General features: G+C 40.3%; 1 protein-coding gene and 1 pseudogene across 2 annotated transcripts in view; one reads left to right on the forward strand and one right to left on the reverse strand.

Moving 5' to 3' along the window:
- The window catches only part of vat1 (vesicle amine transport 1), a 40131-nt gene extending 39466 nt beyond the window's left edge, over positions 1-665 (reverse strand). Inside the window, exon 1 of the mRNA XM_087810006.1 lies at positions 48-665. Coding sequence (XP_087666132.1) covers positions 48-482 — 435 coding nt within the window. The 5' untranslated portion in view covers positions 483-665. The remainder of the gene's footprint in view (positions 1-47) is intronic.
- A 6331-nt stretch (positions 666-6996) lies between these two features.
- Positions 6997-13519, forward strand: LOC148065366 (NACHT, LRR and PYD domains-containing protein 3-like; annotated as a pseudogene). Its single transcript, XR_015713447.1, has 8 exons — positions 6997-8462; positions 8530-8640; positions 8723-8792; positions 8909-9110; positions 9800-11840; positions 11923-12096; positions 12176-12222; positions 12879-13519. The product of XR_015713447.1 is annotated as an NACHT, LRR and PYD domains-containing protein 3-like (transcript).
- Positions 13520-16598: the final 3079 nt, after the last annotated feature.

The raw sequence follows: 16598 nt of genomic DNA on the forward strand, positions 1-16598 counted from the left end.
GATAAAAGTGCTTAAAAATAATATAAATAAATAATTATTTGACTTACTTTTCGGTCGGTCACCTCTTCCCCGACAGCCTCCACCACCCCGGAGCACTCCAGCCCGGGGGTGACGGGCGGGGAGGGCAGCCGGTCGTACAGTCCCTGTCTGGCCATCAGGTCGGCGAAGTTGAGCCCGCAAGCCTTGACCCGGACCTGGACCTCACCCGCCTTCAGCACCGGCTTGCCCTTCTTCACCTGCAGCTTCACCTTATCGTAGCCGCCGTAGCCGGTGAGGACCAGCGCGCGGTACGTGAACGCATCTTCCTCCGGGACTTTTTCGGGCGCGGCGGCGGCGGGCGCTGCTGCCTCGGCGGCACCGGCGGCACCGTCGGCGGGTTCGGGCGCGGATTCGGTCTCCGTTTTGGGTTCCTCTGCAGGTTTAGTCTCCTGTTTCTGGTCCACGGCGTTCTGTTGCTGGACAGGTGCGTCTTCTCCAGACATGGTGCAGGTTTTTTTTGGTTAAAAGTGGGTGTGAAGTGGAAGTCTTGGTGCTGAACTGTGGACTGGAGGGTGTGAGAGAGAGCAGAGCTTCTTCTTCTTCTTCTCCTTCTTGCACTCGAACCCTGACAAAGTGGGCTGATCGGTGTCCAGAGACTGTCAAGTTGTGACAGCGAGTGAGAGTGGGACGAGACAAAGGCTGCGCGGAAAACCCGGCGGAGTGGATTTAAGTAGCGGATTTTCCAGCGTGAGATTCTGGGTGTGTTCGGGTTCAGCGGTGGGATGTTGCGTCGAGCAGACAGATGATTTGCACAAACGGTTTCATTATAGCCTAAAGGCAAATTAAGTAGAAAGCTTTTCTCAGAGTCTCTGTGTAATGAAAAGGAAAAAAAAAAAAAAAAAAGCGCTGACAACTCGGATATACATTTCAAACGTCAAGTTTAGAGCTCTGAGAGCTTCAAGAGCAGTAGTGGTGTGAGGAAATATCAATACTACAATATATCGCTACATTTTATATATCTATATATTGTATTTTATATTTCCAATATCATATTTTTTTTGGGGGGGGGGGGGCATCCAATTGATATTTTATGTCATCATAGTTCTTTTAGGGGGGGGACGGGGGACAGCAGTTATGACTTTGTCAAGATTCATGTGGTCTGTGTATTCTGAAACGTCAGAGTCAAGTACTCGGGCAATGTGATAAATATATCCTTTTTCCTGCAGTATCGCAATATATTGTATATCGTATCATATCACCAGAGTCTTACCAATACACAGCCCTTAAGGGCTCTGTGGGAACTTTACCTCATTTTGTAATTTATCCAGATCTGCCAACCCATTCATATTGGGTAGAAGTTTTATTCATTTATTCATGTTTAGCATAACAGACAAGATGAAGTCCAAGTGTAGTCGATCCATCCTCCATCAATACTTTGTATATACCTGGAACAAAATTATGACTGCAACACTTTTCTACACTCCCGTTTCGAAGAATAAAAACCGCTCAAAATGTCTCTAAAATTCAACTCGGATATACATTTCAAACGTCAAGTTTAGAGCTCTGAGAGCTTCAAGAGCAGTAGGGGTGTGAGAAAATATCAACACTACAATAAATCGCTATATTTTATATATCTATATATTGTATTTTATATTTTCAATATCATATTTTTTGGGGGGGGGGGTTTACATGTCAATTGTGTATACAATAAAATCATAGGCTGTATTTGTATGTACTATTAACATGCAAATCCTCGCAGGGTTTGTGCATTTTTGTGTTGCAATTAAACATCCGGCCGCTAGATGGCAGCAGTCATACCTCCTCCACGGCCGAAAGAACAATGAAATCCCATGGATCAGGGCAATGACTGAGGACAAGAGGATACATTTGACTACCGGGTGGTTTAAAAAAATGACAGCAGTTACGACTTTGTCAAGATTCATGTGGTCTGTGTATTCTGAATCGTCACAGTCAAGTACTCAGGCAATGTGATAAATATATACCTTTTCCTGCAGTATTGCAATATATTGTATATCGTGTCATATCACCAAAGTCTTACCAATACACAGCCCTTAAGGGCTCTGTGGGAACTTTACCTCATTTTGTAATTTATCCAGATCTGCCAACCCATTCATATTGGGTAGAAGTTATATTCATTAATTCCTGTTTAGCATAACAGACAAGATGCAGTCCAAGTATAGTCGATATACAACCCTCCATCAATACTTTGTATATACATGAAACAAAACTATAACTGCAACACTTTTCTACACTCCCGTTTCGAAGAATAAAAAACGCTCAAAATGTCTCTAAAATGTTAAAAATCTGAATAAATCGGTGTTTATTCATGAGCGTGTCTCCATTGAGAATCCATCCCAGCTCAGCAAAATGCTGACTAACTAGCATGGATATTGCACAGTGTGCATTAGGCGGGCCACTGAGAAAGGCCACTCTTGAATGTGCAATATTTGCAACTTTTGGTCCCATTTCCAATCATTGTTTTAATGCCAAAAGATAGTGTAATGTATATCTTGGTGAGTTATGATTAATATCATGCATTAACTGTATGTAGGTAAAAAATAATTCTTTGGATCTTTTCGATATTATGGCATTATATTCACGGACCTTCATGTTATATCATTTTTCGACCAGATTACAGGTTTATTTTTTGAGCATCTTGATGTATTAAGAGTTACAAGATAATGTTTCTTAAGAGAAAATACCATGTTTAAAAAAAACAAAAACACACATCTTTAATAATGCAATGGTCAATAGAACCGAAATTATATAAATGAACAATTATTAACAAACGCCTCACGGACCGGCTCGACCGAAACTCGAGTCTGAGCACGCGATAAAATGAATAAAACAAAAAACTCGACAATTTTCAAGTTTCAAAGTGACAAATCAAATAACGCAGTTTAATGACGGAGGTGTTAAGTCAGTGTTTGCCGTCCGGAGTCGAAGAATGTGTGAGTCCAATAAAGACGACAAGTCAGCCAGTCACTGAATTAATGAGTAAATTGTTCTTGGACCACGGTGAATTATTCCTCCTTGTTTACCGCAGCGCGTTGGGTTCAGGTGCCAGAGGAAATGTCTGTTTATGCTGCCTCATCCAGAGTCGGACTCGCAGGAACTTCAGGCTTGCGGACTAATTGTTGTCACTTCCCTCCACAGGCAGCTCCGAGCAACAGAAGGTGGAGGTCATGCCACATTTTGGACCAGCTATAAGCAGGCTTGCATTGTTTAGCTTCTGTTCAGGGAGCCTGGTCGTGAAGGGCACGGCGACCTTTGCATGAAAAGTGTCTTATTATTATTGTTAACAGTTTACCTGAGAAGAAAAGAGACCATCTGTGCTCAAACGTGTCACTTTTGTTTTCAATTCCTTTTCTCAAAAAGGAAGTGAAACTATAGTTAAAGGCAGAAGCCTTGTTATAACGGCAGTAATAGCTACAATGTTTCAAAAATGCTAAATAGTAAATATTTATGGTCCGATGAAGCTTCATGAAGCAGTGTCATGTTCTTTACAGGCCAATAGGTGGCGCCATCAGTTTAAAAATGAAGTGATTTTTCATTAGAACTGTTGTTCAATACAAAGTAAAATAGTGCACAGACCGCCATCTAGTGGACTCTGAATATAATGACACTGCTTCATGAAGCTTCATCAGACCATAACTAATATATGAGACCATTTCCTGATACAGTATTTTCATAAATACTGAAACATCCAGACATTAATTCTGCCCATACCTGTCATATATTGGTGGCCATTACAGTTACTGTTGGTGACAAATCCCACAGAAATTGTCAAATAAAATCCCTGAAATAGTCAGTCTGCTTTCCATTTCTTGGAAAGTGGCCCAATGGAGAGCAGGATAACGTTGTACTTTTCATTCCTTTTTACTTTCTGGGCCTGTCCTTTGACTGAAAATGACCGAAGAATTGCATAAATAGATGGTATTTAAACTGTATTGACACTACCTGTGATGTTGGCTAGGATCCCACCAACTCAAACATGTTCTAAATGTTATTATGTCTTATTTCCGAAATAAAAGTGTTTTTTTATCTTTGTTTGCTAATGTGCCCATTAGTTTGACATTTCTATTCAGGTATACAGTAGTAAGCTGCTCTTTGAATGACTACTTAGACAATACTGTTGTTTAAAGACGTAAATATGATCAGGAAAATGGTTGGAAAATGAATGTAGAACTATAATTGTAGTTAGAATGTAGAAGCAGTTATTTGTCGTAGTGTGACTGTCATGAAAGTAATATAGTGGAGGGTATTGTTTTACAAAAACATTTAAAATCAATTGTTGCGATAGATATTACAAAAGTATTGTAACGTTAGTATCTGTTATTATTTAAAGTATTTTGTATTTATCTGTAGAAATTGTGTTGTTTTGTAGAACAATGTTGAAAGAAGAAATCAAGATGTTACACTGGATTTGAAAAGGACTATTACAGGAAGTAAAAAGAAGAGAAAAAAAAAATAATCCAACAAACGCAAAGAGTGACAAGACACCTTGTGGTTGCTAAGTGGCTTAAAGAAGCACATGACAATTATCGATCCTCAGGGTTGACATGAGCAGAAGACAGTTTGTCTTTCCTCGCCCACATGACCACACTGGTCACTCTGATGTCCACCACTAGATCGTAGGAAGCTCTCAGAGTGGACTCTTCAACTCATTAACTCTAACCACCGTAATGCAGCAGCGAGGCCCGGCCAGGAAAACTGCTTGAACTCGCGCTGCAATCAGTGACTCGAGGATTCCAAGACTCTTGCCAGGAAGCACAGTTTAAGATCCCGTTCCAAAATCTAAACAGGTGACGCAGGAGCAGATCTGAGCCCGAGACACCTGGCAGGGTTAGGTAGACTGGCTTTATTGTCTTAGTAGTTTATTGGAGACGTAACGTGGCTCGGTGGAGGAACAGACTGTAACTGTGTCATCACTTTTCATGTGCGCAGACTGAGTCGATGGGGAGTCTGGACCTGATCCAGAGGTGTCTGTCCACAAACAGATCCTTGAAACAACTTGTATATGAGCCACAAGGAAGCAAATAACGCTCACAGGCTGAAATGTGGTAGTAGGTGAGATTTTTAAAAATAGTACTTGGATTATTAGTCTGGATGCATGGACGGATGGAGGGACGGATGGATGGATGGATGGATGGATGGATGGATGGATGGATGGATGGATGGATGGATGGATGGATGGATGGATGGATGGATGGATGGATGGATGGATGGATGGATGGATGGATGGATGGATGGATGGATGGATGGATGGATGGATGGATGGATGGATGGATGGATGGACGGATGGATTGATGGATGGACGGACGGAGGGACGCACGGCCGACACTGGATGGATGGATGGGTGGATGGATGGATGGATGGATGGATGGATGGATGGATGGATGGATGGATGTATGTATGGATGTATGTATGGATGGATGGATGGATGGATGGATGGATGGATGGATGGATGGATGGATGGATGGATGGATGGATGGATGGATTGATGGATAGACGGACTGACGCACGGCCGACACTGGATGGATGGATGGATAGATAGATAGACGGACGGATGCACGGCCGACACTGGATGGATGGATGGATGTATGGTAAAGATGATCTGCTTTAATTTTTACATTTTTTCATTAACCTTTATTTACACAGTTAATATTTTTCATTGGATCTTATTTTCAAGAGAGACTTGTTTCATACACAAAATACAAACAGAAGACTATACAGAATATAACAATAAAATTGAATTGTGCAGAGCATTAAGAGCATGTGCATGTGCAGACCCCCAAAGACTGCCTCATCAGCCTTCCTAAGTAATTTAAAGTTCCCCAAAGGAACAAAGGTGGACACACTTTTTGCTGAGCTAGAAAGGTAAGTAAGTAAGTTATTTGTATTTATATAGCGTTTTTCCAGACCAGGGTCACAAAGCGCTTAAACAATCAAAACAATACTCAATAAAATATATACTTTAAAGGTCAAGATAAAGTGGCCAGTGAGTGAATATATAATGTCATGTATAATTATATTTTTTCTTTCGTGCAGGACAAATATTTAAGATGAACTCAGAAACAAAAAAAGGTTATAAAATGACTCCCCCTGCTGACAGGTTCTCGAACTATCAGTCGAATTAAAATTCAATCTTCCTTGAACGTGACCTTTTTCTGATTCATACAAAGTGCCATAGATTTTATGCTAATTATTTTCAACGGATATGTTTTTTGTTGATTATGTATCAATAGTAGATAAAATTGTTTCAAAAGTCAAGCATGGGTGTTCAATCATGGAAAACAAGTTTGACTGGTTCAAGATGGACAGGAACTATAGTTTTTAAAAAAAATGTTTATGGTAAATTAACAGCCCAAAACACGTCAATCAATCATACGTTGTTTATTATATTGAGTCTTATTTTGCCAGGTCACCACTCAACTTTGACGAAGATATATAAAGAAGGAATATAAATTTGAAGCAAGAATAAAATTTGTCAGCGGACAAAAACATGTTTAAATTGTTTTAATTTAAATGTTTTGTTTCATCATAATATTCGATAAGTTGTAAAATCTTAGGCCAGTTTGAACTTTGTTGTCCTTTCCTTTTGTTATTTTGATAGATGGATTTCAGGTTTTTCATCATTCCGACAGATGATCTTGTGTTCAGTTCAGTTCAGATGTGTACCGAGCTGATAAGGGTTTTTACTGGAACACGTCCGAATTATTTCAGGTACGGGCTCAGACAGCTTAGATTATAAGGGTGATCTGTACTTCTGTACGATGTGTCCAACTTCAAAACAGAAAACATGTCTTAAAAAAAGATAACACAATCTTAGCATTCAATCTTATCTGAAGTGAAGGACTGAAAAGATATAAGGAAACCTTAGCGTCACAGGGTTTTTTCTTCAAAAATATTTTTGCGATTAGATGCCAAGAATTCAGATGCCAACAATTGACGTCACCTGTACAGCATAAAAAAGTTGTCAGACAGTCAGAGTGAGTCTGTTGGACCTGAAGAAGCCGAATGCAGCTGGTGTTTTACAGAATACGCACAGGTGAGTGACCTTCTTGTTCATTTAAAAAAGGATTTTTTTTATTTAGTTCCACGAACAGGCAAGAATTAAGTGTATTGAGTGAGATTGTAAGTAAGTGAGTAAGTAAGTAATATTTATTTATATAGCGCTTTTCGAGACCAGGGTCACAAAGCGCTTAAACAATCAAAACAATACTCAAAAAAGTACATACTTTAAAGATCAAGATAATACTGAGAACACAACAGGAGTTCGAGAAATTCAAGGAAAAGCCTGAACAAATAGAAACGTCTTAAGATGTTTCTTAAAGGAGTCAGTAGACTCCATCAAGCGCAAAGAGAGAGTTGTGAGAAACAGTGAAATTGTTAAGTGTTCAGTCAGATATGGCAGAAGAAGCTTTTCTCCAGAATTTGATTTTCGTTTTTTGTTTTGTATTTCTCACAATCAGTCAAACTAGCTTAACAGGAAGTACCTTGCTCATGAAAAGTATAATTTTAAAAGTACAGTAAGTAACAAGTTATAGTGCAGGGTTCTCAGTATTCTCACGCACCTTTCTTCAGATAAATAAAGCAAAACTTAAATAGCATCAATGAAAAAATCAAAAACAAGGGCTGGTTTATTTCCAAAGGATCGTCCAATTTATGATTATTTTGTGTGTGTGTTTAGAGATTCACAGGTTAATGTTAATGGTGAGAAAATTCTGTCTTCTCCCAAAACTAAATGACTTTTAAACGTTACAAATCAGCACAACAGAAACTTAATGAATAGTACCACAGGCGAACGGTTGGACACAACTGTTCTAGAGGAAATATAAGGCAATTAAAACCTTGAACTCTCACATTCCATGGAATGTATACATTTAACGGAACATCTTGTTAATGGCTACTATATTACTATACTATAGTAAATCGAAAAAAGAAACACAGATTCTAAAACTTGATAATGAAAATCTAAATTGTTAATTTAATGAAAAGACACACTTTGGATGTGCAGGTTTCAAGATCTAAAATAATTCTATAACAAGGCAGTACCCCTCAAATTCCCTCACTGAACTAATCCAAGTGGAAAAGTCAGTCCTTCTGAGCCAACGGGGAATCTGAGATTCAACAGGTGTTTAGATGTTCCTCTTGAAACGCTGGTGATTTTTCTCTTCCAAGAGACAAGGTGTTATTGTGAAGGTGAAGTTTCCGTGGAGCAGAAACAACGTTTGAGAGTGTGAGAACCACGATGACCACTCAAGACATCCGGGGCGAGACAAGTGTCTCCAACAGTGTTTCATGAAGGTGTTCCAACATCCCCTCTGTTTCGATCGTTTCTTTTGTGTTAAAGATCCGAGCCGCAGCAAAAACAAGCTGGACCAGAACCAAGATGTGGAATGTTCTAGCCAGATTAGAACGATTGATTTAGGAAGACAAGCAGAATCTTCAGGTCAAAGGTGAGTGTACATACAGGTGTGACATGTTGTGAGGATGAAGAAGTTGTCAGAGTTGTGTTTTCAACAGGATTCTGCAGGAGGATCCAGGAGAGTCTGGACTCTTGGTGCATCTGCAAAGTGCCCAATCCATGGGCGCCCGTATGGACTTGAAAAAGGGACTGGATTCTTTAGAAAAGAGGTGAGATGATGTTTCATCAAACACCACATAGTGATGGTCCCGTCAGGAGAAGAAGCTTACAGAATTTAGGATTTCTTCCCAGGATGGATGATCACACCTCAGATCGTCTGAGTGGTCAACAACACTTGTCTCCTGTGTACTCAACAAGGACGGTATGAACGTTACCCAGCGATGATCTGAGAAGCTCAATTTAAACTGTATACAAGTTTTGTGGTTCTGGAGTTGATCCCCTGTCACTCTTGCTTTCATCGCTATGATTCTGATCCAGCTGCTGGAACAGGAGTGCTTGAACTTTGTGGAGACGGGGCTTGAACGAGTCTGGAGGCTTCTCAGTCCAGGTGACCCAGAACCAGGGTTTTCCTCTGAGGAGGAAGAAGAGGATCAAATTATTAGCGAGGCTTTCCTGAAGATAATCATTCAACTCCTGAGGAAAATTTCGAAGGAGGAAATGGCTGACCGCCTGTGGACCAGTAAGAACATTTATACAAACTAAAAAGGTACTAGGATGGTGCAGACCACAGCCCAATGGTACTCCTATTGTCTACTCAATATTATTCCTTAGAAACGTCTTTTTAATAACGTTGATAAATAAATGAGCTCCATGGTACTGCAGGTAGATGGCAGTAGTGGTCAAGAAATCGCTCACACAACAAGGAGCGACTTCGAACTTTCCTTTATTCATCCCAAAGTCATCTGAAGGATAGGTGCGTCAAAAAACAGGAACTGAAGCAGTAGATCATTCTCCAACTCCACCTTTGTAAACCCAAATTGTTATTTTGCTGAAGAACCAGGTAAAACTGCATATTACGGAAACGTGTCAGTATTAATGAAGTCATTTTAAGTGGCTCGCCAAATGCTAAATTGCTAAAAATCCAAGTGAATTAACGTTTATGTAGATAAAGTGGCCTATAAAGATGCCAGTGTTTAAGATAAGATAAGGACAAAGGTAATGGGTGTCAACAATTTTACCAAGACTTCTAATCCCAGTTAAACTAGGATTGAATGAATGGAATTTCGGACACCAAGATTTCTTTTTTATGGGGTAGACAATGAAGATTACTGTAACATGTGTTGGGTCCGAGTTTACCTCCTGATCCAAAACAGACTCCTGACTTTAGGAACGTAGATATCTTCAATATTTTGACCTCTTGACTTTCAGGAAGTTGTGCAGCAAAGTGTGGCGCTCTCCTGAAGAAGAGGCTGCAAAGGAAGTTCCAAAGCGTATCTCAGGGTTTCGCTACAGCAGGAAACTCTGTTCCTCTGAATCAGATCTTCACAGAGCTCTTCATCACCGAGGGGGGCACAGACCCGGTGTACCATGAGAATGAAGTTTGGCAGATTGAAACGGTGGAAAGGAAAGTGAGCTCACCAGAAACAATCGTCAAACAAGAATACCTCTTCAGACCTGTCAAAGACCGACCAATCAGAAGCCTGTTGACCAAGGGTGTTGCAGGCATTGGGAAGACCCTCCTGACACAGAAGATGACTTTGGACTGGGCTGAAGGCAAAACCCACAAGAACTTCCACTTCATATTTCCTTTTACCTTCAGAGAGCTAAATGTCCTAAAAGAGAAGAAGTTGAGTTTAGTAGAACTTGTTCATCTCTTCTTTCCTGAGACCAAAAAAGCAGAACGCAGCAGCTTTGAAGAAGTCCAGGTTCTCTTCATCTTCGATGGTTTGGACGAGTGTCGACTCCCTCTGGACTTTCTCAACAACCAGGTCCTGACAGAAGTTAACCAGTCCAACTCGGTAGATACCCTGCTGACAAACCTCATCAGAGGGAATCTGCTTCCATCGGCTGCAGTCTGGATGACCACGCGTCCTACGGCAGCCAACAAGATTCCCCCTGACTGTGTAGATCACGGAGGTCAGAGGGTTCACTGACCTCAATAAAGAGCTGTACTTCAGGAAAAGGTTCAGAGATGACGAGCAGAGCAGCGCTGTCATCTCTCACATCAAGTCATTACGTAGCCTCCACATCATGTGCCACATTCCCATCTTCTGCTGGATCACTGCCGCAGTCCTGGAGGACATGTTGGCAGGCAGAGAGAGGAGGGAGCTGCCCAAGACCCTGACTGAAATGTATATCCACTTCCTGGTGGTTCAGGCCAAAGTCAAGAAGATGAAGTTTGATAGAGGAGCTGGAACCGATCCACCCTGGGATCATGAAAGCAAGAAGATGATTGAGTCTCTGGGAAAACTGGCTTTTGAGCATCTGCAGAGAGGAAACTTGATCTTCTATCAATCAGACCTCATCGAGTGTGGTATGGATATCCAAGCTGCCACGCTGTACGCTGGAGTATTTACACAGATCTTTAGAATGGAAGCAGGTCTCTTTCAGGACTCTGTCTTTTGCTTTGTGCACGCAAGTCTTCAGGAGTTTCTGGCTGCGCTTCATGTCCACCAGACATTCACCATTCACGGAGTCAACCTGCTTGAACCACATCAAAATTCCTGGTGGTCTCGTGTATTTGTGTTCAATCGTAAGAAGCAATTCTACCAGACAGCTGTGAACCAGACCCTGGAGAGTCCTAACGGTCACCTGGACTTGTTCCTGCGCTTCCTCTTGGGCCTTTCGCTACAGACAAACCAGGCTCTTCTGAAGGGTTTGCTGACACAGACAGGAAGTGACCTACGGACCAATCACTTCACATCCACGCTCGTCAAGGAGCAGATAAGTAAAAAGGCATCCCCAGAAAGAACCATCAACCTGTTCCATTGTCTGAATGAGCTGAAGGACGGATCTCTGGTGGAGGAGGTCCAAGAGCAGCTAAGATCAGGAGGTCTCTTAACAAACATGTCTCCTGCTCAGTGGTCTGCTCTGGCTTTCATCCTATTGTCCCCTGAGGAGCATCTGATTGAGTTTGACCTGAACAAGTACTGTGCTTCAGAGGAGGTTTTTCTGAGACTGCTGCCTGTGGTCAGAGCTTCAGACAAGGTCCTGTAAGTGAATCAACCAATATATAAATCATCTTAATGATACCAGGACTAACCATATGTTTGACTCTTGTCTTCATTCTTCTTAGGCTTAGACACTGTGGACTGTCAGAGAGAGGTTGTTCAATACTGTCCTCGGTTGTCAGGTCGCTGTCCTCTAGTCTGACTCTATTGGACCTGAGTGACAACGACCTGTACGATTCAGGAGTGAAACTACTGTCTGCTGGACTGAAGAGTTCCCACTGTCACCTGGAGAGCCTCAGGTCAGTTTTGCTTCACATCTTGACTTCTGGTTCCATGATGTCTCCAAACACCTGTGATGGATATCCCTATGATTGATTCCAGTTTGTTAGGGTGTCTGGTCTCAGAGGAAGGCTGTACTTCTCTAGCCATGGCTCTGAAATCCAACCCTTCTCATCTAAGAGAGCTGGACCTGAGCTATAATCACCTGAGAGGACCAGGACTGACCGTGTTATCTGCTGGACTGAAGAGACCAGACTGGAGGCTGGAGACTCTCAGGTAACCAGTAAAGCCGACTGGCTGTTTTTACCAAAGAGCTTCACATCCAAATCTTTCGGACTGTGCTTTCTGTATCCAGGGTTGATCACGGGGGAGAGCAGAGGTTAAGACCTGGTCTTAGGAAGTGTAAGTCTCAAAGTTTAGTTGGACTAATGAGAATTATACAAGTTATGCTTGCTTCATATGGACACAAATTAGCCCATTGAAGTACGTAATCGTGCATTATTTGATGAGTTAATGAAGCGATCCAGATTGATACATTATATATGAAAATGTTTCCTGAATGACAAAAGAAGCTCGCCCACACGACCCCATGGAGGATTATATAGAAGAAAATAAAATACAACGATATGAATACATCTTCACTATGACAAACCCTAATATAGACAATACACCGTATTATTTATTTAATTGTGTCTCTTATTCAAGATGGTGCCGCTAATGGTTGCCTTGTGGTTGGTCCCGTTATGTAATGCCACCACAACAAATTTCAGTGTTTTTGTTTACAACACTTTTTTTGACAAACACAAGTTTTCTGATTCTTTGAAGATGAGAAAACAACTGAATGAAATTCTGACAAATAATAAGTGTCACAACATAAGCATAAGCAACCAACTTAAATTTTCAGAATCAATAAAATCAATAAAGCTGGATTAGAATTACATTCTTAGCACTGTTGCTGGGTTACTCTTAAACGCTGGGGGGCGCTACTGCGCAATTCGCACTCAAAGAGTTCTCCAGCAAACATCATAGCAAGTGTCTTAATTTATTTTCACCATCAGATTTCTGTCCTCACAAACTGGATCCAAACACGGCACACCAGCGCCTCCTACTGTCCAACAACAACCGGACAGCGGAATTTGTGTTGACCGACCAGAACTATCCAGAACATCCAAACAGGTTTGACTCGTACCAGCAGCTGATGTGCACAGATGATCTGACCGGGCGCTGCTACTGGGAGGTGGAGTGGAGAGGAGGCGTTGATGTCTCAGTGACTTCCAGAAAAGACGGAGACGAGTGTTTGTTTGGTCACAATGATCAGTCCTGGAGTCTGATCTGCTCCGATGAAGGTTATCAGGTCCGCCATGATAGAAGGAGAACGAAGATCCAGCTTGGCTTCGTCTCTAACAGAGTAGGGGTGTTTGTAAATTGCCCTGCTGGATCTATATCCTTCTACGCAGTCTCCTCTGACACCCTGGTCCACCTCCACACCTTCTCCACCTCCATCACTGGACCACTGTACCCAGGGTTTGGGTTCTGGACCTGGTATGGTTCTGGTTCTTCTGTGACTCTGTGTGACATTAGCCTATGAAGCAATTTTTGGATGTATATTGTATGATTGATCGTACATCGACAAACCACCTGGAACTTTATGTGAATTGTAAAATGATTTCTGTGCAATAAAAACCTTTGAAATCGTGAACATCCTGTCTGCATTTAACACCTTCAACAGCTTTTTACTGCGATATGTGTCTTTGATTTACACCGCTGTGAAACTGATGATGTGCAATAAACACTAAAAATATTACTTCGCAATTAACATTTTTGAATCAATATGTCATAGGGAAATTATCCATGTTTTGGTATAAATGACTGGAACGTGTATGATTAATATTTACAATTCAAAGGTAAATTATGAAAACTAACAATTTTAAATACATTTGATTTAGATTGTTTCAGAAGAAATGGGCTGACAGCAAAAGTGCTAGTTTCACAAAAACCTTCCTAAAACTTAATTGTTAAATTAAGTTTTACGCAAAATTAAATCATGTTTACTGTTACCACGCCCACTTTGATTTGATTGGTCAAGCGTTAAGGTTGTGTCATCTACACGTCCAAGGGATTATTTTATAAACAAAGCCATTATTAGTTAAAACTAGTGATGGTCTGATGAAGCTTCATGAAGCAGTGTCATGTTGTTTAGAGATCAGTAGGTGGCGCCATCAGTTTAAAAATGATGTGATGTTTCATTAGCAAATGTGTTCAATACAAAGGAAAATAGTGCAGAGACCGCCATCTAGTGGACTTATTCGCCGGGGAGAACTTTTAAAGTAGTAACTTCAAAACCCGGTCATGATGAGGGACTTACTGCATCTTGTAGAGGAAGATTTAAACATTTGAAACATGTGAGTCAATCAGGAGAGATGGGTTTTCACTTTACTTGCCCTTCAAATACTGAAAACTACAGTTCTCCAGCAGGTGGCAGTGTTCAGTTCATTCCCCCTAAACTACTAATTAATCTCATATACATGAAATAAATCCTGGAATGTGTTTAATGACACGATACAGACTACTTTATTTAATGAGAGGTTTTATCAAGGTACTCCACAACATTTATCTTCCAACCATGTCGTCATTCCACCCACCTTAAATCACAGACATGGAGTCCAGGGTCCTGATAGAACCAGCATAAGATTCTCTCTTTTTGTCCCTGTAAATCTCCTGCGGCCTCCTCTGTTGCTCCGCACTCGTGAATAATCATACTTTTGATTTAACTATCATTGCGTGCCAGCCAGCAGAGCACTTCAGCTACTATGACAACAGCATCCAAATCTATTGGGGAGTATTCAGCTAGCTGTGAAGGACCCAAGTGTAGCTCGTGTCAGAGGTCATGCTGCCTCTAAAAATGCAAGAGACTAGTTTTACAGACGGAATTTTAATTTCATTACACAAAGTACTCAATATATCTGTGTTGGTGAAACCAGTGCCATATTAATTGCATTGTAAAATAATCTCACTGGAAATTTGGTTTCCAGTACTCAGCAGACGATAGTTTCATAAGAACAAGAACAAATTGCAAATAAAAAGAACATAGATCAAACTTTTTCTTTATTAAAAAGATCCATTATTTATGTAAGACCACTAAACGTTTCTTTCGTTATGACCACACTCAACCTCTGGTGTCCTACATAAGCATCAGCTGGAAGCTCATCCTGTTTTTTCTGCATGGAATGACACATCTGTAAATATATCGTTGACTTACTATTAGAAAAAATGGCAGAATAATGAGAGAGTAGTCAGACAAACATTTGCTGACATCATTTGCTGGTTCATTCTTGGATATACTTTTAACGTGACCTTGAGCAGAAATGACAGTGGCATCTCATGTTGTTTACTCATAGTCTGCCGAATTATATCACACCACAGGCTTTTTATTAGACAATCTTATTTTTCATTATTTCATTAACATTGATGCTCAAGAGGCTTCACTATATGTTTATGTTTATAGCAGTGAAGTGCAGCGAGGTCCATGGTTGGTGAGCCACTGACACCTGTAGTGTCAGATTTACAAGTATATAAACTTATTTAATTGGCTACTAGTTATTTCATATCTCAGCAGCATTCTTCACACTCATATGAAGTTTTCAAATATAATAATTATATTTATGAAATAATTTCTCAACAAGTCTATATTGGATTTTTGTGATATGCTGTGGGATATTATACTACATCCTTTAGATCTATCGTAGTCATCACTTGTGAATAAATTTTGATTTATAGCTTCATAAACCTCATGTCATCTTTGACATTGATATAAGAGTCATAGCTGAAATATTATGTTTTAATAATTTTCAATTTATTTATAATGTTAAATTAACCTGCCATATTTAATGATCTGAGTCCCTTCAATTGGCTGAAAATCTAAATTTGTTTTAAAGAATCAAGGGATATAGGAGAAGATGAATGACCTACTTATAACCTAATAATACACTTGATTACTAATAATTAAAAGGGATTAGCAAGCGTGGATTTTAACAGTATAGAATATGACCGTGATGATAAAGGATTACAAGGAAGATGTAGCTAATTCAATGCTCTTAATTTGAAAGTCAAGCGTTTATTTCCTCCTATTAAATGGCATATTGGGGATTTACCGTAAAGTTAAGCGAGAACTCTCCAGATTTAAGTTTGGCTCAAAAATGAAGAAACCCGAGCGACGATGTTAGAAATGTGGTGCTGTCATGACAGATAGACCCGCCTTTTGTTGCGTTAGTTTTGCGTCAGGCTTTTCCGTGATTGGATAGATTTAAGAAAACCGGAACAATGTTTATTATGGTGAAAAGATATATATCGAGTATTAAATGGGTCACTATAAGCGATAGAAAAACAAAGAATATTTTTATTTAAGGCCAAAATGTAGTTTTTAAATATTCTGTTGTATTTTTCTTAGTCTTATCTCTTTTTGATACGATTAAAAGGAAAACCATTTCTGGTATTTTATCTGTGATAAAGTCCATGCACTTTTCCTTCGCCACACATACCTCTGTTACTTTGTTGTAAAAGTCCACCTTATTTACTTAAGCTTTTAATGTCTCTCCGCCTCAATAGAGATGTGACGTAGTTTGTGAGTCTCATTAGCATGTGCCTCAAACTTTGCCTTTTCACTGCGGTTGTATTTCCGATTAGCGAAGACTGTGGAAAATCAAGGCAAATAAACGTGAGCATTATATTGGTGACATTCAGAGATACGTATACAGTGTATAGTTTGTGATGGATTGCGC

The sequence above is a fragment of the Callionymus lyra genome, chromosome 15 (genome assembly GCF_982586985.1).
Source record: "Callionymus lyra chromosome 15, fCalLyr1.hap1.1, whole genome shotgun sequence".
NCBI classification, from domain to species: domain Eukaryota; kingdom Metazoa; phylum Chordata; class Actinopteri; order Syngnathiformes; family Callionymidae; genus Callionymus; species Callionymus lyra.